The 22537-nt window shown below is 50.7% G+C and overlaps 1 protein-coding gene across 1 annotated transcript in view; it reads right to left on the bottom strand.

Annotated features, from left to right (window-relative positions):
- Window positions 1-20767, bottom strand: part of LOC147120751 (beta-galactosidase-like) — a 38113-nt gene extending 17346 nt beyond the window's left edge. Inside the window, exons 1-4 of the mRNA XM_085986992.1 lie at window positions 20506-20767; window positions 14658-14827; window positions 1481-1631; window positions 873-933 (exon numbers count right to left, since the gene is read on the bottom strand). Of these exons, the coding sequence (XP_085843118.1) occupies window positions 873-933; window positions 1481-1631; window positions 14658-14827; window positions 20506-20553 (430 nt within the window). The 5' untranslated portion in view covers window positions 20554-20767. The remainder of the gene's footprint in view (window positions 1-872; window positions 934-1480; window positions 1632-14657; window positions 14828-20505) is intronic.
- Between the last annotated feature and the right edge of the window lie 1770 nt (window positions 20768-22537).

The following is a 22537-nucleotide window of genomic DNA, read 5'->3' on the forward strand; positions in this document are numbered from 1 at the left end:
GAAAGTGCGAGGTTATCCACTTTGGTAAGAAAAATAAAAAAGCAAATTATTTAAATGGAGAGAGATTACAAAATGCTACAGTTCAGAGGGACCTGGGGTCCTTGTGCATGAAACACAAAAAGTTAGCATGCAAGTACAGCAAGTAATCAAAAAGGCAAATGGAATGTTGGCCTTTATTGGAAGGGGGTTGGAGTATAAAAGCAGGGAAGTCCTGCTACAACTGTACAGGGTGTTGGTGAGACCACACCTGGAGTACTGCGTACAGTTTTGGTCTCCTTATTTAAGGAAGGATATACTTGCATTGGAGGCAGTTCAGAGAAGGTTCACAAGGTTAATTCTAGAGATGAAGGGGTTGACTTATGAAGAAAGGTTGAGCAGGTTGGGCTTATATTCATTGGAGATTAGAAGAATGAGAGGGGATCTTATTGAAACATATAAGATACTGGGGGGGCTCGACAGGGTAGATGTCGGGAGGATGTTTCCCCTCGTGGGGGAATCTAGAAATCGGGGGCATAGTTTCAGAATAAAGGGTCGCCCTTTTAGAACTGAGATGAGGAGGAATTTCTTCTCTCAGAGGGCCGTAAATCTGTGGAATTCTCTGCCCCAGAGAGCCGTGGAGGCTGGGTCATTAAATACATTTAAGGTGGAGAGAGACAGACAGATTTTTGAACGATAAGGGAGTGATGGGTTATGGGGAGCGGGCTGGGAAGTGGAGTTGAGGCCAAGATCAGATCAGCCATGATCTCATTGAATCGGGGGGCAGGCTCGAGGGGCCGAATGGCTGACTTCTGCTCCAATTTCTGATGTTCTTATGTACGCCAAACTATTTCTCCTTGGGTTCCCCAGTTTATAGCAGACACTCCCTGGTTTACCTTTATCAGATGATCGTAAATTCATCGTTGAATTCTGAAGCAGCCAGGCTGGGAGTCCGCCCTGAAAACAAACAAATTATAAAACATGAAATTGCAATTCAATTGCTATCCAGGGTGGGACTAAGCCCCACACACACACTGAGCAGGAAAGGCCCAGGCTCCATCCCCGGGCTATGCTGAGTGAGCTGATCTCACCCAGTGTCGTAGAAAGGGTCAGTCCCGCACCGGGCGGTGCTCTCCGGGGCTCAGTCCCACACCGGGCGGTGCTCTCCGGGGCTCAGTCCCACACCGGCCGGGGCTCAGTCCCACACCGGGCGGGGCTCCCCGGGGCTCAGTCCCACACCGGGCGGGGCTCCCCGGGGCTCAGTCCCACACCGGGCTGGGCTCCCCGGGGCTCAGTCCCACACCGGGCGGGGCTCCCCGGGGCTAAGTCCCACACCGGGCGGGGCTCCCCGGGGCTCAGTCCCACACCGGGCGGGGCTCCCCGGGGCTCAGTCCCACACCGGGCGGGGCTCCCCGGGGCTCAGTCCCACACCCTCCCGCTCCCCGGGGCTCAGTCCCCACAGCTCCCAGGGAGGCTGTGTCCACAGTATTTAAACAGTTCTCACCAGTTCCCACTCGGCACAGATATATGGTCCAGGGCGGAGAATGACCAAGAGACCCATCTCCTGGGCAAGACTCAGGAAATACTCCACATCTCGGGACTTGGTGAAGTCAAAATTCCCAGGCGTCATTTCGTGGTAATTCCAGGGAACATACCTGGGGAGGAGAGAGGGGGGGAAAAGGGTATCAGACTCCGCATCAGTTACCGTCGAGAAATAATATTCACAGCGCCTCGTATCTCACCTCTAAACAATTTCACAGCCACAGACTCAACAGTTAATTCACCACCAGGAGTGAGTTACAGACTGGAATCTAATCGAGGGGTTCGGGGGGTTTATATATAGAATAACAGATACCCGGGAGTGAGTTACAGGCTGGAATCTAATCGAGGGGTTTTATATGCAAGGAGGACACAGAGTCTGCAAAGGGATATAGGCAGGTTAAGTGAGTGGGCAGTAAGGTGGCAGATGGAGTATAATGTGGGGAAATGAGGTTATTCACTTTGGTAGGAAGAATAGAAAAACAGAATATTTTTAAATGGTGAGCAACTACGAAATGTTGGTGTTCAGGGAGATTTAGGGGTCCTTGTTCAGGAAACACAGAGAGTTAGCGTGCAGGTACAGCAAGCAATACGGAAGGCAAATAGCTTTTATTGTTAAAACTGTACAGGCCCTTGGTGAGACCACAGCTGGAGTACTGTGCACAGGTTTGGTCTCCTTATCAGAGGAAGGATATACTTGCCTTGGAGGCAGTTCAGCGAAGGTTCACTGGATTGATTCCTGGGATGAGAGGATTGTCCTATGAGGAGAGATTGTGTAGAATGGGCCGATACTCTCTGGAGTTTAGAAGAATGGGTATGCTTAGAGTGGATTAGTCACCTGGTCCAGATGGCTTTTATCCCAGATTGCTAAGAGAATTGGGGGAGGAGATAGCGGAAGGGCTTGCCATAATTTTCCAATCTTCCCTAGATGCGGGGGAGGTGCCTGAGGATTGGAAAGTGGCAAATGTGACACCATCGTTCAAGAAAGGGTGTAAGGACAATCCTAGTAACTACAGGCCGGTCAGTTTAACATCAGTGGTGGGTAAAGTTTTAGAAACAATAATCAAGGAAAAAATTAACAGGCACTTGGAGAGGTTTAAGCTAATTAAGGCGAGCCAACACGGATTTGTAAAAGGCAGATCGTGTTTGACTAATCTAATTGAATTTTTGATGAAGTAACAGAGAGGATTGATGAAGGGAATGCAATGGATGTTGTCTACATGGATTTTAGGAAGGCGTTTGACAAAGTACCACATAGAAGGCTGGTTAACAAAATTGAGGCTCATGGAATAGGTGGGTCAGTGGCAGCTTGGATAAGGAATTGGCTTAAGGACAGAAAACAGCGAGTTGTGGTAAATGGCTGTTTTTCAGACTGGAGGATGGTAGACAGTGGTGTTCCCCAAGGGTCAGTGCTGGGGCCACTGATATATAAATAAATGACGTGGATAGTGGAATACAGAGCAGAATTTCTAAATTTGCCGATGACATCAAATTTAGGGGTGTGGCAAACAGTGAGGATGATACCAATCGACTAACAGGACACAGAAAGGCTAGCAGAATGGGCAGACAAGTGGCAGATGGAATTTAATACAGAGAAGTGTGAGGTGATGCATTTTGGCAGAAGGAACAGGGAGAGGCAATATACACTTAATGGCACAGTTTTAAAGAGTGTGCAGGGACAGAGGGACCTGGGAGTTAATGTGCATAGGTCCCTGAAGGTGACAGGACATATTGAGAGAAACATATAGAAACATAGAAGATAGGAGCAGGACATTCGGCCCCTCGTGCCTGCTCCGCCATTCAATGCGATCATGGCTGATCATCCAAATTCAGTACCCTGTCCCTGCCTTCTCTCCATATCTCTTGATCCCTTTAGCCTTAAGAAATATATCTAACTCCTCCTTGAATATATTTAATGAATTGACCTCTACTGCCTTCTGTGGTAGAGAATTCCACAGGTTCACCACTCTCTGGGTGAAAAAATTCCTCCTCATCTCTGTCCTAAGTGGTTTACCACTTATCCTTAGACTGTGACCCCTGGTTCTGGACTCCCCGGCCATCGGGAACATCCTTCCTCCATCTAATCTGTCTAGTCCTGTTAGAATTTTATAAGTTTCAATGAGATCCCCTCTCATTCTTCTAAACTCCAGTGAGTATAAGCCCAATTGACCCAATCTCTCCTCATACGTCATTCCTGCCATCCCAGGTATCAGCCTGGTGAATCTTCGCTGCACTCCCTCCATGGCAAGAACATCCTTCCTTAGATAAGGCGACCAAAACTGCACACAATACTCAAGGTGTGGTCTTACCAAGGCCCTGTACAACTGCAGCAAGACATCCTTGTTCCTGTACTCGAACCCTCTCGCTACGAAGGCCAACATACCATTTGCCTTCTTAACCGCCTGCTGCACTTGCATGCTTACCTTCAGCGACTGGTGCACAAGGACACCCAGGTCTCATTGCACGTCCCCTTCTCCCAATCTATTACCATTCAAATAATAATCTGCCTTCCTGTTTTTGACACCAAAGTGGATAACCTCGCATTTATCCACATTATATTGCATCTGCCATGCTTCTGCCCAATCACCCAACCTGTCCAAATCATACTGGAGTTTCTCGGCATCCTCCTCGCAGCACACATGCCCACCCAGCTTTGTGTCGTCTGCAAACTTGGAGATATTACATCTAGTTCCCTCGTCCAGATCATTAATATATATTGTGAATAGCTGAGATCCTAGGACCGATCCCTGCAGTACCCCACTAGACTGCCACTCAGAGAAAGACCCGTTTATTCCAACTCTGCTTTCTGTCTGCCAACCAGTTCTCTATCCAAGTCAATACCTTGCCCCCAATCTCATGTGCCTTAATTTTACACGCTAATCTCTTATGCGGGACCTTATCGAAAGCCTTCTGAAAATCCAAATACACCACATCCACTGGTTCTCCCTTATCTATTTCACCAGTTACATCCTCAAAAAATTCCAGTAGATTGGTCAAGCACGATTTACCTTTTGTAAATCCATGTTGACTTTGTCCGATCCGGTCACTGTTTTCCAAGTGCTCTGCTATTACATCCTTTATAATGGACTCTAGCATTTTCCCCACTACTGAGGTCAGGTTTACCGGTCTATAATTCCCTGTTTTCGCTCTACCACCTTTTTTGAATGGTGGAGTAACATTAGCTACCCTCCAAGAAGAAGAAGAAGAAGAATCCATGGGTACTGTTCCAGAGTCTATTGAATTCTGGAAGATGACCAGCAATGCATCTACTATTTCTAGGGCCACTTCCTTAAGTACCCTAGGATGTAGATTATCAGGCCCTGGGGATTTATCGGCCTTCAATCCCATCAATTTCCCCAACACCGTTTCCTTACAAATACTGATTTCTTTCAGTTCCTCCCTCTCATTAGACGCGGTGTTCCCCGACATCTCTGGGAGGTTATTTGTGTCCTCCTTTGTGAAGACAGAACCAAAGTATGTATTTAATTGGTCTGCCATTTCTTTGTTCCCCATTATAAATTCCCCTGATTCTGTCTGCAAGGGACCTACGCTTGAATTCACTAATCTTTTTCTCTTCACATATCTATAAAAGCTTTTACAGTCAGTTTTTATGTTCCCTGAAAGCTTACTCTCATATTCTATTTCCCCCCTCTTAATTAATCCCTTTGTCCTCCTTTGCTGAATCCTAAACTGCTCCCAATCCTCAGGTTTACTGCTTTTTCTGGCCAATTTATATTTATACGAGAGAGAGAGAGTGCTTAGCAAAGCATATGGGATCTTGGGCTTCATAAATAGAGGTATTAAGTACAGAAGTAGAGAAGTTATGCTGAACCTTTATAAAGCGCTGGTTAGGCCACAACTGGAGTATTGCGTCCAGTTCTGGTCACCACACTTTAGGAAGGGTGTGAAGGCACTTGAGAGGGTGCAGAGGAGATTTACCAGAATGGTTCCAAGAATGGGGTATCTTGGCTTACAAGGACAGGTTGGAGAAGCTGGATTTGTTTTCATTAGAGCAAAGGAGGTTGCGGGGTGATTTGATAGAGGTGTACAAGATTATGACGGGTTTGGATAGGCTAGACGGGGAAAGGCTGTTCCCACTAGTTGATGGTACAAGGACTAGGGGACACAGATTTAAGGTTTTGGGCAAGAGATACAGGGGGGACGTGAGGAAAACTTTTTTACACAGCGAGTGGTGAGGACCTGGAACTCGCTGCCGACGGAAGTGGTGGAAGCGGAGACACGCAATGTTTTCAAGGGGAGACTGGATAGGCACTTGAGGGGAATAAACTTGCAGGGCTAGGGGATAGAGCGGGGGAATGGGACTGACTGGATTGCTCGACAGAGAGCTGGCACGGACTCGATGGGCCGAATGGCCTCCTTCTGTGCTGTTATGACTCTATGGGGGCTAAATTCGGTTGATTCGCGCCCTAAGAGGGTGCTAATGGGGGGGTGCAAAGGAGGGATGGTATGTTAACATGTTCCTCTAATGAGGCCATATGGGTAGAACTTAAAAACAAAAAGGGGGCAAGCACTTTGCTGGGAGTGTACTATAGGCCCCCAAACAGTCAGGGGGGAGATAGAGGAACAGATATGTAGGCAAATCTCAGAAGTGTAGAAATAATAGGGTAATAATAGTGGGGGATTTCAACTTCCCCAATATTAACTGGGATAGTCAGAGTGTGAAAGGCTTATAGAGGGTGCGGAATTCTTAAAGTGCATCCAGGAGAGCTTTTTGAGCCAGCATGTAGAAAGTCCTACAAGAGAGGGGGCGGTACTGGACTTAATTCTAGGGAATGTAGCTGGGCAAGTGGTGGATGTGTCAGTAGGAGAGCATTTTGGTGACAGTGACCATAATTCGGTGAGATTTAAGGTAGTCATGGAAAAGGACAGAGTTGGACCGGAAATAAAGGTTCTAAATTGGGGGAAGGCCGATTTTACTATGATAAGGCAGGATCTGGCCAAAGTGGACTGGGATCAGCTACTTGTAGGAAAATTCACATTGGAGCAATGGAAGTCTTTCAGAAAGGAAATTGAGAGAGTACAATGGCAACATGTTCCCGTAAAGGTCAAGGGTGGGACCAACAAGCCCAGGGAACCTTGGATGTCAAGGGATATACGAGAATGGATTAGGAAAAAAAGGGGGGCTTTTGGCAGATACAAAAGGACTAAAGACAGAGGAAGCCCTAGAGGAGTATAAAAAGTGCAGGGGGATACTTAAAAAAGAAATTAGGAGAGCGAGGAGGGGCCATGAAATAACACTGGCGAGCAAAATAAAGGAAAATCCTAAAGTGTTTTATAAGTACAGTATATTGAGGGCAAGAGGATAACTAGGGAAAGAGTAGGGCCCATTAGGGACCAAAGTGGCAATCTGTGTGTGGAGCCAGAAGATGTAGGTGGGGTTTTAAATGAATTTCTTGCATCTGTGTTCACTATGGAGAAGGACGATGTAGACATAGAAATCGGGCAAGGGGACTGTGATATACTTGAACATATTAGCATCGAGAGGGAGGAGGTACTAGCGGTTTTAGCAGGCTTAAAAGTGGATAAATCCCCAGGCCCAGACGAGATGTATCCCAGGCTGCTGTGTGAGGCAAAGGAGGAGATTGCAGGGGCTCTGACAAATTTTCAGAACCTCTCTGGCCACAGGGGATGTACCAGAGGACTGGAGAACAGCTAATGTAGTACCATTATTCAAGAAGGGTAGTAGGGATAAACCAGGGAATTACAGGCCAGTGAGCCTAACATCAGTGGTAGGGAAATTATTGGAAAAAATTCTGAGGGACAGAATTAGTCTCCACTTGGAGAGGCAAGGATTAATCAGGGATAGTCAGCATGGCTTTGTCAAGGGAATATCATGTCTGACCAATTTGATTGAATTTTTCAAGGGGGTGACTAGGTGTGTGCATGAGGGTAGTGCAGTGGATGTGGTATACATGGATTTCAGTAAGGCTTTCGATAAAGTCCTGCATAGGAGACTGGTCAAGAAGGTAAGAGCCCATGGGATCCAGGGTGCCTTGGCGCGTTGGATCCAAAACTGGCTTAGTGGCAAAAGGCAGAGGGTGATGGTCGAAGGTTGTTTTTGTGACTGGAAGCCTGTGTCCAGTGGGGTACCGCAGGGATCGGTGCTGGGTCCCTTGCTGTTTGTGGTCTACATAAGTGATTTGGATGTGAATGTAAAAGGTATGATCAGTAAGTTCGCAGATGACACGAAAATTGGTGGAGTGGTAAATTGCGAGGAGGGAAGCCTCAGGCTACAGGACGATATAGATGGGTTGGTCAGATGGGCGAAACAGTGGCAAATGGAATTTAACCCTGAAAAGTGTGAGGTGATGCATTTTGGAGGGACTAACAAGGCAAGGGAATACACAATGAATGGTAGGACCCTAGGAAAGACAGAGGATCAGAGGGACCTTGGTGTGCATGTACATATCTACCTGTTCTGCTGCCTTCAGGGATCTAAGGTGGTTAAAAAGGCATATGGGATACTTACCTTCATTAGCCGAGGCATAGAATATAAGAGCAGGGAGGTTATGATGGAGCTGTACAAAACGCTGGTGAGGCCACAGCTGGAATACTGTGTGCAGTTCTGGTCGCCACACTATAGGAAGGATGTGATTGCTTTGGAGAGGGTGCAGAGGAGATTCACCAGGATGTTACCTGGGCTGGAGCGCTTCAGCTATGAAGAAAGACTGGACAGGCTGGGGTTGTTTTCCTGGGAGCAGAGAAGGCTGAGGGGGGACCTGATTGAGGCGTACAAAATTATGAGGGGCATAGATAGGGTAGATAGAAAGGAACTTTTTCCCTTAGTAGAGGGGTCAATAACAAGGGGGCATAGATTCAAGGTAAGGGGCAGGAGGTTTAGAGGGGATTTGAGGAAGAACTTTTTCACCCAGAGGGTGGTTGGAATCTGGAACTCACTGCCTGAAAGGGTGGTAGAGGCAGGAACCCTCACAACATTCAAGAAGCATTTGGATGAGCACTTGAAATGCCATAGCATACAAGGCTACGGACCAAATGCTGGAAAATGGGATTAGATTAGACAGGGCTTGATGGCCGGCGCAGACGCGATGGGCCTCTTTCTGTGCTGTATAACTCTATGACTATGACTCTATGACTAACTAGCACCTGGGCACGGCGCCGCTAACACGCCCCGCCAAATTCAGCGGGAGGTTGGTGGCAGCCCTAACCATTAGCGTTGCCGGTGATGACGTCACTGCCGTGCACAGCGCCCCGCTCGCGCCCAGCATGCGATCTTCGGTAGCACCCCCGAAATTACCGCCGGACGCTATGTCCACCGGGGTCAGGGGGGCCTTCCTGCGGCCGGGGTGGCACTAGGTAAAGGGGAGGTGGCGGGCGGCCGTTTTTGTTGCTGGCCGCTTGCCAGCTCCTGCCCCCGGCCACCCCCCCACTGCAGGGTGCCGGCTGCTCTCTGTGAGCCCGGCACTCCTCGAACTGGGCCCCAGGTCGCGCTGTGCCAGGAGGAAGGCCTACAGTACTGCGGCACGACGTGCCTGATGCGCTATCAATTACTCATAAAAGACTGAGAGTTAGAAGAGTAACCAAAGGCTTTTATTAACAACAGAATGGAGGTCTGCCTCGAGTGTTCGACCGGTCCAGGATACAAGGGCTGGGGAGCAGTCACCTTTATACTAGGACCTGTGGGAGGAGTCAGCCGAGGCATGTTCAGGCATGTACCCAGTGGAATACAAACAGGACAAACAGGAATACAAACAGTGGTTTACCACATTCACCCCTTGTTTAAAATTGAGTCCGGCGGGGTGAAGTGTATTAAAAGTTAGTGTATTGGAGTCTCTCCGGAGGTCTTGTCTGCCGCTGTGATCGGCGTGGCGACGGCAGGGGTAGTGAAGTTTCCGGCGTCGAGTCCAGCGTAGGCTGTGGCACAGGCGTGTCGTCCTCGTAGATGTCGAGCGGGTCGCGGGGCCCAGGCCTGCCGTCTGCTGGGGCTGGATATCGGATCGTTGGGGGGGGGTGGTAGTGGGTAGTGGGTTACTGTGGTCCCCGAGGGTGCAAGGTCTCTTATGGAGACTGTGTCCTCCCGCCCGTCCGGGTATGCGATGTAAGCATACTGGGGGTTGGCGTGGAGGAGGTCGACCCTCTCGACCAGGGGGTCCGTTTTATGGGTCCTCACGTGTCTTCTCAGTAGGACCGGCCCTGGGGACGTCAGCCATGGCGGTAGCGATGTCCCCGATGTGGACTTCCTTGGGAAGACAAACATTTTCTCATGAGGGGTGGCGTTAGTGGCAGTGCAGAGCAGTGACCGAATAGAGTGGAGCGCATCGGGGAGCACATCCTGCCAGCGGGAGGTTGGAAGGCCCCTAGACTTTAAGGCTAGCAGGACGGCCTTCCAAACTGTCGCATTTTCTCTTTCCACCTGTCCGTTCCCCCGGGGGTTGTAACTGGTGGTCCTGCTTGTGGCAATACCCCTAGTTCGCAGGTACTGACGGAGTTCGTCGCTCATAAACGATGAGCCCCGGTCGCTATGGATATAGCTGGGGAAGCCGAACAGGGTGAAGAGGTTGTTCAGACATTTAATGACCGTGGCACTGGTCATGTCCGGGCAGGGGAAGGCGAACGGGAAACGGGAGTACTCATCAATAATATTGAGGAAGTACACATTGCGGTCGGAGGAGGGGAGAGGCCCTTTAAAATCGACGCTCAGGCGCTCGAAGGGGCGAGTGGCTTTTATCAGGTGGGCCCTGTCTGGTCTATAAAAGTGCGGTTTGCACTCAGCGCAGACTTGGCAGTTCCTGGTCATGGTCCTGACCTCCTCAATAAAGGCAGGTTGCGGGCCTTGATGAAGTGGAAGAACCTGGTGACCCCCGGGTGGCAGAGGTCATTGTGGAGGGCCCGCAGTCTATCGATCTGCGCGCTGGCGCAGGTGCCACGCGATAGCGCATCCGGGGGTTCATTTAGCTTCCCGGGCCGGTACAAGATCTCGTAGTTGTAGGTGGAAAGTTCGATTCTCCACCTCAAGATCTTGTCATTTTTGATTTTGCCCCTCTGCTTGTTGTTAAACATAAAAGCAACTGAACGCTGGTCAGTGAGCAGGGTAAATCGTTTTCCGGCCAGGTAGTGCCTCCAATGACGCACAGCCTCCACAATCGCCTGGGCCTCCTTCTCAACAGCGGAGTGTCTGGTCTCCGGGCCTTGGAGGGTTCGTGAAAAGAAGGCCACGGGTCTCCCCGCCTGATTGAGGGTAGCGGCCAGGGCAAAGTCAGACGCGTCGCTTTCCACCTGGAAGGGGATGGATTCGTCCACTGCGTGCATGGTGGCTTTGGCAATGTCCTCCTTGATACGGTGGAAGGCTAAGCGGGCCTCTGCCGTCAAGGGAAAAGAGGTGGACTTGATCAGCGGACGGGCCTTGTCCGCATAGTAGGGGACCCATTGGGCGTAATAGGAGAAAAACCCTAGGCACCTCTTCAGGGCCTTGAGGCAGTGGGGCAGTGGAAGTTCCATAAGGGGACGCATCCGGTCGGGGTCGGGGCCGATGACTCCGTGTTCCACAACACAGCCAAGGATGGCGAGGCGGTTTGTGCGGAATATGCACTTCTCCTTGTTATATGTCAGGTTTAGGAGTTGGGCGGTGCGGAGGAATTTTTCGAGGTTTGCGTCATGGTCCTGCAAGTCACGGCCGCAGATGGTCACATTGTCCAGATATGGGAAAGTGGCCTGCAACGCATTTTGATCTACCATCCGGTCCATCTCCCTTTGGAAGACGGAGACCCCGTTGGTGACGCCAAAGGGAACCCTAAGGAAGTGATAGAGGCGGCCGTTTGCCTCAAAGGCAGTGTACTGGCGGTCCTCAGGGCAGATGGGGAGCTGGTGGTACGCTGATTTCAGGTCAATGGTCGAGAAGACGCGGTACTGCGCGATCTGGTTGACCATATCAGCTATACGGGGGAGTGGGTAGGCGTCCAGCAGGGTGTAGCGATTTATTGTCTGGCTGTAGTCGATGACCAGGCGCTGCTTCTCGCCGGTCTTAACGACCACAACCTGGGCTCGCCAGGGGCTGGTGCTGCCCTCAATAATTCCTTCTTTCAGGAGCCGCTCCACTTCGGTTTTAATGAAAACCCTGTCCCCGGCACTGTATCGCCTGCTCTTTGTGGCGATGGGCTTACAGTCGGGGGTGAGGTTAGCAAACAGTTGCGGGGGGGGGGGTGACTCTGAGTGTGGAGAGGTTGCACCTGGTGCGCGGCGGGCAGTTTGGAAGCTGCTGGCTGCGGACTGTGAGTGGGGGTAGGGGTCCACCGTACGCCATCGTAACACTTTTAAGGTGGCACTGAAAATCTAACCCCAGCAGGACGGCAGCGCAGAGGTCAGGCAGGACCAGAAGTTTAAAATGATCGTACACGGTCCCGTCTACTACGAGTGTCACCACGCAGTAGCCGCCGATGTCTGCCGACTGGGACTCGGAGGCCATAGAAATCCGCTGTTGCGCAGGCAGGACTGGGAGAGAGCAACGCCGCACCGTGTCGGGGTGGATGAAGCTCTCTGTGCTCCCAGAGTCAAAAAGGCAGATTGTATCGTGACCATTTACCTTAATGTCCATTGTGGAACTGGCCAGTTGGTGCGGTCTCGCTTGGTCCAGTGTAACGGATGCCAGCGTAGGGGTCGGTGTGTCGCTGCGGGTATCAGATGAGGCGGTGTCGGGGGCCTGCTGCGTCCCGGCTGTCGTCCAAGATGGTGGCGTCCATGATCCCCATGTGGCTGGAGGCGTCCAAAATGGCTGCTGTACCGGTGATTCGCACATGGCCGGGGAGGTCCAAGATGGCGGCCCGCATGGCCCACACGCGGCGCTGCTGGGGTTCGGGGTGGCTTTGGCCCTGCAGACGCTAGCGTAGTGTCCCTTCTTCCCGCAGCCCGAGCAGATCGCGTTTTTCGCCGGGCAGCGCGCTCTGGGGTGTTTTGCCTGGCCACAGAAGTAGCATTTCTGGCCTTGGGGCACTGCTGTCTGGCCTTGGGACACTGCTGCGGTAGTTGGGCCGTTGCTGGGGTGTGGCTGGGGTGGCACGGCGCTATGAGGCGGTCCTACCGTGTCCCAGGCTGTCATTCCCCGCGGCGTCCACGGTGCAGAGGAGTAGGCATCCATGCCCTGGTAGGCTGCATCCAACGATAGTGCGAGTTCAGAGGCCTTGTTAAGGTCGAGGTTACTCTGCTCCAACAGTCGCTGTCGGGTGTAATTGGATCTGTGGCCCGCTACAAAAGCGTCCCGGATAAGTTCCTCTGTGTACACGGCGGCCTTTACATCCTTACAACCACAGGCCCGGCCAAGCACAGACAGTGCCTGAAGGTATTCCACGGTCGATTCCCCAGGTTGTTGTTTACGACTCCCCAGGAGGTGCCTGGCGTACACTTCGTTCACTGGGCGCGTGTACTGGTCCTTGAGGAGCTTGATAGCGTCCGCGTACGAGGTCGCGTCTTGGATGACCGAGTACACTCGGTGGTTCACTTTGGAGGTCAGGACATCCAGTTTGTCCTCGTCCGATTTGATTGCTTCGGAGGCGGTCAGGAATTTTTCGAAACACTTAAGCCAGTGAGTAAACTTGGTGGATGAGTCCGCCTCCCGATGATCTAAGTCCAGGCATGCTGGTGTGAGGATCTTCTCCATTATAAAAATGTTGTTAATAAAATTGATGCGCTATCAATTACTCATAAAAGACTGAGAGTTAGAAGAGTAACCAAAGGCTTTTATTAACAACAGAATGGAGGTCTGCCTCGAGTGGTCGACCGGTCCAGGATACAAGGGCTGGGGAGCAGTCACCTTTATACTAGGACCTGTGGGAGGAGTCAGCCGAGGCATGTCCAGGCATGTACCCAGTGGAATACAAACAGGACAAACAGGAATACAAACAGTGGTTTACCACAGTGCCCACGATATTGCCTCGCAGCGCCCTCTCGGACGCTACCTGGGAAAATCGGCCGCGGGGGCGAAGGTAGCACCCAAAGGGGCGCGACTCAATTTTCCCCCTCTGACTCTATGATCTCATTGAAACACAAGATTCTGAAGGGGATTGACGGGGTAGATGCCGAGAGGTTGTTTCCCGAGGCTGGAGTGTCTAGAACTAGGGGTCACAGTCTCAGGATAAGGGGTCGGCCATTTAGGACTGAGATAAGGAGGAATTTCTTCACTCAGAGGGTGGTGAATCTTTGGAATTTTCTGCCCCAGAGGGCTGTGGAGGCTCAGTCGTTGAGTATATTCAATGATTTTTGGACTCTAGGGGAATCGAGCGATATGGAGATCGGGCGGGACAGTGGAGTTGAGGTCGATGATCAGCCGTGATCTTATTGAATGGCGGAGCAGGCTCGAGGGGCCGAATGGCCGACTCCTGCTCCTAATTCTTATGTTCTTATAACAGGCTGGGGTGGGATGTTTCAGTGGCGAGTGTTTGGGAAACAGTGATCATAATACCATTGGCTTTATGGAAAACGACAATGAAGAACCAAATGTGAAGATACTGAACTAGGCTAATCTCGGAGTTGAAAAGGGATCTGGCCCAGGGGGATTGGAATCAGGTAAAACAGTCAATGAGCAATGGGAGGTCCTCAAAAGAAAGAAAAAAACACGAGCATTTCTACAGCAGCTTCCACTGCCCAGGGCGTCCCAAAGGGCTTTGCAGCCAATGAAGTACTTTTTGATATGTAGGCACAGCAAGCTCGCAAAAACAGCAATGAAATAAATGACCAGTAATCTGTTCAATGGTGTTGGTTGAGGGACAAATATTGGCCAGAACACCAGGGAGAGCTCCCCTGCGCTTCATCCAATAATGCCGTGGGATCTTTCACATCCACCTGAGGGGGGCAGACTGGACCGGAGCTTAACGCCTCATCCAAAAGACGGCACCTCCGACAGTGCAGCACTCCCTCAGTACTGCCTCTCCGACAGTGCGGCGCTCCCTCAGTACAGCCCCTCCGACAGTGCAGCACTCCCTCAGTACTGACCCTCCGACAATGTAGCACTCCCTAGTACTGACCCTCCGACAGTGCAGCACTCCTTCAGTACTGTCCCTCCGACAGGGCAGCACTCCCTCAGTACTGCCTCTGTGACAATGTAGTACAGTGGGACTGGGCCTGTCCACCGACCCCATGGGTTCCTGTCCATCAAGGACAATTGTTCCACTTACACCTGAATCGCGTTGAGCCCAGCCATGTACATTTTCTGCAGCCTGTCCTTCCAGTAGATCTGAGGAACGCGGAAGTAGTGGATACTCCCAGAGATGTACCGGAAACAGGAGCCATCTTTACTGAAGCAATTCTTCGAGTAATCAATGGTGAAAGTACCAGATTTCGAACTCTGAAAAGGATAGCACGGGTTAGATACAGAGTACAGTTCCCTCTGCACTGTCCCACCAAACACTCCCAGGGCAGGTACAGCACGGGTTAGATACAGAGTAAAGCTCCCTCTACACTGTCCCATCAAACACTCCCAGGGCAGGTACAGCACGGGTTAAATACAGAGTAAAGCTCCCTCTACACTGTCCCATCAAATACTCCCAGGGCAGGTACAACACGGGTTAGATACAGTGTAAAGCTTCCTCTACATTGTCCCATCAAATACTCCCAGGGCAGGTACGGCGCGGGTTAGATACAGAGTAAAGCTCCCTCCACGCTGTCCCATCAAACACTCCCAGGGCAGGTACAGGGGCTTAGATACAGAGTAAAGTTCCCTCTGCACTGTCCATCAAACATTCCCAGGGCAGGTACAGCACGGGTTAGATACAGAATAAAGCTCCCACTGCACTGTCCCATCAAACCCTCCCGGGGCAGGTACAGCACGGGTTAGATACAGAGTAAAGCTTCCTCTAAACTGTCCCATCAAACACTCCCAGGGCAGGTACAGCACGGTTTAGATACAGAATAAAGCTTCCTCTAAACTGTCCCATCAAACACTCACAGGGCAGGTATAGCACGGGTTAGATACAGAGTAAAGCTCCCTCTACACTGTCCCATCAAAAACTCCCAGGGCAGGTACAGAATAATGCTCCCTCTACACTTCCCATCAAACACTCCCAGGGCAGATACAGCACGGGTTAGATACAGAGTAAAGCTTCCTCTAAACTGTCCCATCAAACACTCCCAGGGCAGGTACAGCACGGGTTAGATACAGAGTAAAGCTTCCTCTAAACTGTCCCATCAAACACTCCCAGGGCAGGTACAGCACGGGTTAGATACAGAGAACTCAACAGTTTAAATCAAACATGGTCACAGTAAATAATAATTCATATAGGTCTGAGAGCGTTAAAAAAACAAGCCTGAAGGCTTTGTGTCTTAATGCAAGGAGCATTCGAAACAAGGTGGATGAATTAGCTGCGCAAATAGAGGTAAACGAATATGATATGATTGGGATTACAGAAACATGGCTCCAGGGTGACCAAGGCTGGGAACTCAACATCCAGGGGTATTCAATATTTAGGAAGGATAGGCAAAAAGGAAAAGGAGGTGGGGTAGCATTGCTGGTTAAAGAGGGGATTAACACAATTGAAAGGAAGGATATTAACTCTGATGATGCGGAATCTGTATGGGTAGAACTGAGAAATATCAAGGGGCAGAAAACGTTAGTGGGAGTGGTGTATAGACCTCCAAACAGTAATACGGAGGTTGGGGATGGCATTAAACGGGAAATTAGAGACGCGTGCAATAAGGGCACAGCAGTCATCACGGGTGACTTTAATTTACATATAGATTGGGCCAACCAAATTAGTAAAAATACTGTGGAGGAGGAATTCCTAGAATGTTTACGGGATGGTTTTCTGGAACAATATGTCGAGGAACCAACCAGAGATCAGGCCATCTTAGACTGGGTATTATGTAATGAGAGGGGATTAATTAGCAATCTTGTTGTACGAGGCCCCTTGGGTCAGAGCGATCATAATATGATATAATTCTTCATTAGGATGGAGAGTGAAGTAGTTGACTCAGAGACTAGGGTCCTGAATTTAAATAAAGGAAACTACGATGGTATGAGGCGCGAATTGGGTAGGATTGATTGGGGAATGTCACTCAAAGGGTTGACAGTGGATAGGCAATGGCAAACATTCAAAGACCGCATGGATGAACTACAGAAGTTGTTCATCCCAGTTTGGGATAAGAATAAAACAAAAAGGGTGACTCAACCGTGGCTAACAAGGGAAATTAGGGATAGCATAAGAGCCAAGGAGAGGGCATATAAACTGGCCAGAAAAAGCGGTAACCCTGAGGATTGGGAGCAGTTTAGGATTCAACAAAGGAGGACAAAGGGATTAATTAAGGGGAAAATAGAATATGAAAGTAAGCTTGCATGGAACATAAAAACTGACAGAGCTTTTATAGATATGTGAAGAGAAAAAGATTAGTGAAATCAAGTGTAGGTCCCTTGCAGTCAGAAGCAGGGGAAGTTATAATGGGGAACAAAATGGCAGCCCAATTAAATGCATATTTTGGTTCTGTGTTCACAAAGGAGGGCACAAATAACCTCCCAGAGATGTTGGAGAACATAGGGCCTGATGAGAGGGAGGAACTGAAAGAAATCAGTATTTGTAGGGAAATGGTGTTAGGGAAACTGACGGGATTGAAGGCCGATAAATCCCCAGGGCCTGATAATCTACATCCTAGGGTACTTAAGGAGGTGACCCTAGAAACAGTAGATGCATTGCTGATCATCTTCCAAAATTCGCTGGAATCTGGAACAGTTCCCATGGATTGGCGGGTAGCTAATGTTACCCCACTATTCAAAAAGGGTGGTAGAGAGAAAACGGGGAATTACAGACCGGTAAGCCTGACATCGGTAGTGGGGAAAATGCTAGAGTCCATTATAAAAGATGTAATAGCAGAGCACTTGGAAAACAGTGACAGTATCGGACAAAGTCAACATGGATTTACAAAAGGTAAATCGTGCTCGACTAATCTACTGGAATTTTTTGAGGATGTAACTGGGAAAATAGATATGGGAGAACCAGTAGATGTGGTGTATCTGGACTTTCAAAAGGCTTTCGATAAGGTCCCGCATAAGAGATTAGTGTGTAAAGTTAAGGCACATGGGATTGGGGGCAAGGTATTGACTTGGATAGAGAACTGGTTGGCAGGCAGAAAGCAGAGAGTAGGAATAAACGGCTCTTTTTCCGAGTGGCAGGCAGTGACTAGTGGGGTACCGCAGGGATCGGTCCTTGGACCCCAGCTATTCACAATATACATTAATGATCTAGATAAGGGAACTAGATGTAATATCTCCAAGTTTGCAGACGACACAAAGCTGGGTGGGCGTGTGTGCTGTGAGGAGGATACCGAGAAACTCCAGGATGATTTGGACAGGTTGGGTGATTGGGCAGAAGCGTGGCAGATGCAATATAACGTGGATAAATGTGAGGTTATCCACTTTGGTATCAAAAACAGAAAGGCAGATTATCTGAATGGCAATAGATTGGGAGAAGGGGAAGTGCAACGAGACCTGGGTGTCCTTGTGCACCAGTCGCTGAAGGTAAGCATGCAGGTGCAGCAGGTGGTGAAGAAGGCAAATAGTATGTTGGCCTTTGTAGCGAGAGGATTCGAGTACAGGAACAAGGATGTCTTGCTGCAGTTGTACAGGGCCTTGGTGAGACCACACCTTGAGTATTGTGTGCAGTTTTGGTCGCTTTATCTGAGGAAGGATGTTCTTGCCATGGAAGGAGTTCAGCGAAGATTCACCAGGCTGATCCCTGGGATGGCAGGAATGGCGTATAAGAGGAGATTGGGTCAACTGGGCTAATAGTCGCTGGAGTTTAGAAGAATGAGAGGGGATCTCATCGAAACTTATAAAATTCTGCCAGGTCTGGACAAACTAGATGCAGGAAGGATGTTCCCGATGGTCAGGGAGTCCAGAACCAGGGGTCATAGTCTAAGGATAAGGGGTAAGCCATTTAGGACAGAGATGAGGAGGAATTTCTTCACCCAGAGAGTGGTGAACCTGTGGAATTCTCTACCACAGAAGGTAGTTGAGGCGAAGTCTTGAAATATGTTCAAGGAGTTAAATCTATTTTTTCGAGCTAAAGGTATCAAGGGATATGGGGAGAAGGCAGGTGCAGGGTACTGAGTTTGGATGATCAGCCATGATCTCATCGAATGGCGGAGCAGGCTCGAGGGGCCGAATGGCCTACTCCTGCTCCTAGCTTCTATGTTTCTACACTGTCCCATCAAACACTCCCAGGGCAGGTACAGCACGGGTTAGATAAAGAGTAAAGCTCCCTCTACACTGTCCCATCAAACACTCCCACCCTCTACACTGTCCCATGAACCACTCCCAGGGCAGGTACAGCACGGGTTAGATACAGAGTAAAGCTCCCTCTACACTGTCCCATCAAACACTCCCAGCGCAGGTACAGCATGGGTTAGATACAGAGTAAACCTCCCTCTGCACTGTCCCATCAATCACTCCCAGGGCAGGTACAGCACGGGTTAGATACAGAGTAAAGCTCCCTCTACACTGTCCCATCAAACACTCCCGGGGCAGGTACAGCACGGGTTAAATACAGACTAAAGCGCCCTCTGCACTGTCCCATCCAACACTCCCAGGGCAGCTACAGCACGGGTTAGATACAGAGTAAAGCTCCCTCTACACTGTCCCATCAAACGCTTCCAGGGCTGGTACAGCACAGGTTAGATACAGAGTAAAGCCCCCTCTACACTGTCCCATTCAACACTCCCAGGGCAGGTACAGCATGGGTTAGATGCAGAAAAAAATGCTCCCTCTACGCTGTCCCATCAAACACCCCCAGTGCAGGTACAGGGGGTTAGATACAGAGTAAAGCTCCCCCTACCATGTCCCATCAAACACTGCCAGGACAGGTACAGCACAGGTTAGATACAGAGTAATGCTCCCGCTACACTGTCCCATCAAACACTCCCACCCTCTACACTGTCCCATGAAACACTCCCAGGGCAGGTACAGCAGGGTTAGATACAGAGTAAAGCTCCCTCTACACTGCCCCATCAAACACTCCCACGGCAGGTGCAGCACGGATTAGATACAGAGTAAAGCCCCCTCTACACTGTCCCATCAAACACTCCCAGAGCAGGTACAGCACGGGTTAGATACAGAGTAAAGCTCCCTCTACACTGTCCCATCAGACACTCCCAGGGCAGGTACAGCACGGGTTAGATACAGAGTAAAGCTCCCTCTACACTGTCCCATCAAACACTCCCAGGGCAGGTGCAGCACGGGTTAGATACAGAGTAAAGCTCCCTCTACACTGTCCCATCAAACACTCCCAGGGCAGGTACAGCACGGGTTAGATACAGAGTAAAGCTCCCTCTACACTGTCCCATCAAACACTCCCAGGGCAGGTACAGCACGGGTTAGATACAGAGTAAAGCTCCCTCTACACTGTCCCATCAAACACTCCCAGGGCAGGTACAGCACGGGTTAGATACAGAGTAAAGCTCCCTCTACACTGTCCCATCAAACACTCCCAGGGCAGGGACAGCACGGGTTAGATACAGAGTAAAGCTCCCTCTACACTGTCCCATCAAACACTCCCAGGGCAGGTACAGCACGGGTTAGATACACAGTAAAGCTCCCTCTACACTGTCCCATCAAACACTCCCAGGGCAGGGACAGCACGGGTTAGATACAGAGTAAAGCTCCCTCTACACTGTCCCATCAAACACTCCCAGGGCAGGGACAGCACGGGTTAGATACAGAGTAAAGCTCCCTCTACACTGTCCCATCAAACACTCCCAGGGCAGGTACAGCACGGGTTAGATACACAGTAAAGCTCCCTCTACACTGTCCCATCAAACACTCCCAGGGCAGGTACAGCACGGGTTAGACACAGAGTAAAGCTCCCTCTACACTGTCCCATCAAACACTCCCAGGGCAGGTACAGCACGGGTTAGACACAGAGTAAAGCTCCCTCTACACTGTCCCCCTGAAGCGGGCTGGGTCAGTTTACACAGGGGATGAAGTTGGGTTGAACCCCTCCCGCCCCCCCGCTGCCAGTCGCCGAGCCCCGGTTCACTCACCGCCACCTCCCGGTACAGGAGCAGGAGCAGCCAGAGCACGGGAGCCATACCGGCCCGCCGAGCCTGCGCCAACACTCCGCCCAGTCCGGCGGCGATCCGCCGACTCTGCGCTGCCTGGCTCGGGGCAGGAAGTTGGGGCGGGACTGCCGGCCGTTGAGGCGCATTAAATATAAACAAGTCATTGTGGAATGGAATCCCCGCCCCTTAAAGGCGAGGGCCGCCAGAGTCGGCCAAAGACAGTCACTGCCAAATAACAGCAAAACCACATCATCAGGCAGCAAGTTTCTTCATGCTTCATCTTCCCTCCCTCCCCCAACTCTGGCAATTGCCCTTTAATCCCCCCTCTCCACACTGCCGGATCATCCCATTGAGAATCTGAACTGTTCCATCCTTCAGCCCCGCCTCTGGGTGGGGGATTGGGGAGAAGGTGAGTGGGTGGGGTTGGGGATATGGGGAGAGGGTGGGGTAGGGGATATGGGGAGGAGGTGGGTGGGGTTGAGGGATTGGGGAGGAGGTGGGTAGGTGGGGTTGAGGGATAGGGGGAGGAGGTGGGTGGGGTTGAGGGATTGGGGAGGAGGTGGGTAGGTGGGGTTGAGGGATAGGGGGAGAAGGTGGGTAGGTGGGGTTGAGGGATGGGGGAGAAGGTGGGTGGGTGGGGTTGAGGGATTGGGGAGAAGGTGGGTGGGTGGGGTTGAGGGATTGGGGAGAAGGTGGGTGGGGTTGAGGGATAGGGGGAGAAGGTGGGTGGGTGGGGTTGAGGGATAGGGGGAGAAGGTGGGTGGGTGGGGTTGAGGGATAAGGGGAGCAGGTGGGTAGGTGGGGTTGAGGGATTGGGGAGAAGGTGGGTGGGTGGGGTTGAGGGATTGGGGAGAAGGTGGGTGGGTGGGGTTGAGGGATTGGGGAGAAGGTGGGTGGGGTTGAGGGATAGGGGGAGAAGGTGGGTAGGTGGGGTTGAGGGATAGGGGGAGAAGGTGGGTAGGTGGGGTTGAGGGATAGGGGGGAGAAGGTGGGTAGGTGGGGTTGAGGGATAGGGGGAGAAGGTGGGGTTGAGGGATAGGGGGAGAAGGTGGGGTTGAGGGATAGGGGGAGAAGGTGGGTAGGTGGGGTTGAGGGATAGGGGGAGAAGGTGGGTAGGTGGGGTTGAGGGATAGGGGGAGAAGGTGGGTAGGTGGGGTTGAGGGATAGGGGGAGAAGGTGGGTAGGTGGGGTTGAGGGGGGGTAGGTGGGGTTGAGGGATAGGGGGAGAAGGTGGGTAGGTGGGGTTGAGGGATAGGGGGAGAAGGTGGGGTTGAGGGATAGGGGGAGAAGCTGGGTAGGTGGGGTTGAGGGATAGGGGGAGAAGGTGTTTTTTTTATTCATGGGATAGGGTAACCTGTCGGTTTGGATAACCTTTAAATGTGTATTATAGTTGCGTTAGAAGCTATGCTATTAAAATGTTATTGTAACTGCAAGGCATGATGGGAAGCATGACCAAAACCAGACCAAAGCACAGTGGCAGCATTTAACAGTGGCAGTAGTTGTAATAAAGTTTCTCCACGAAACCTTGAATCAGGAACAATGAACAAAGATAATTTTAACTGGAGGCCGGATAAGATAAACAAAACTACAGAAAGGCAGAAGTAAGGACCTTGGGTCCGGGACAGTTGAGATAGCGGGAAGCATCTGCCAAAGCCTACGTAACCGGTAATTAACGGTTGAGCAATTATCGGTAGTAGCTTCATTGTGTATAAATAAACTGCCACGACCATTGTAAATTTGAGAGACTTCGGTGCGCTGAAGGCTCTCCCCTGCCTGCTTGTAATAAAGTTTCTCTCATATCGCAGCCGGCCCGTGACTCCGAGTGGTTTCTTTCCACAACAGTGGGTTTGAGGGGTGAATGTGGTAAACCACTGTTTGTATTCCACTGTGTACATGCCTGGACATGCCTCGGCTGACTCCTCCCACAAGTCCTAGTATAAAGGTGACTGCTCCCCAGCCCTTTGTATTTCTGGACCGGTCGACCACTCGAGGCAGACCTTCATTCTTTTGTTAA

The sequence above is a fragment of the Somniosus microcephalus genome, chromosome 4 (genome assembly GCF_052327205.1).
Source record: "Somniosus microcephalus isolate GS21.2 chromosome 4, FLI_Smic_1.0, whole genome shotgun sequence".
In the NCBI taxonomy this organism is placed as follows: Eukaryota; Metazoa; Chordata; class Chondrichthyes; order Squaliformes; family Somniosidae; genus Somniosus; species Somniosus microcephalus.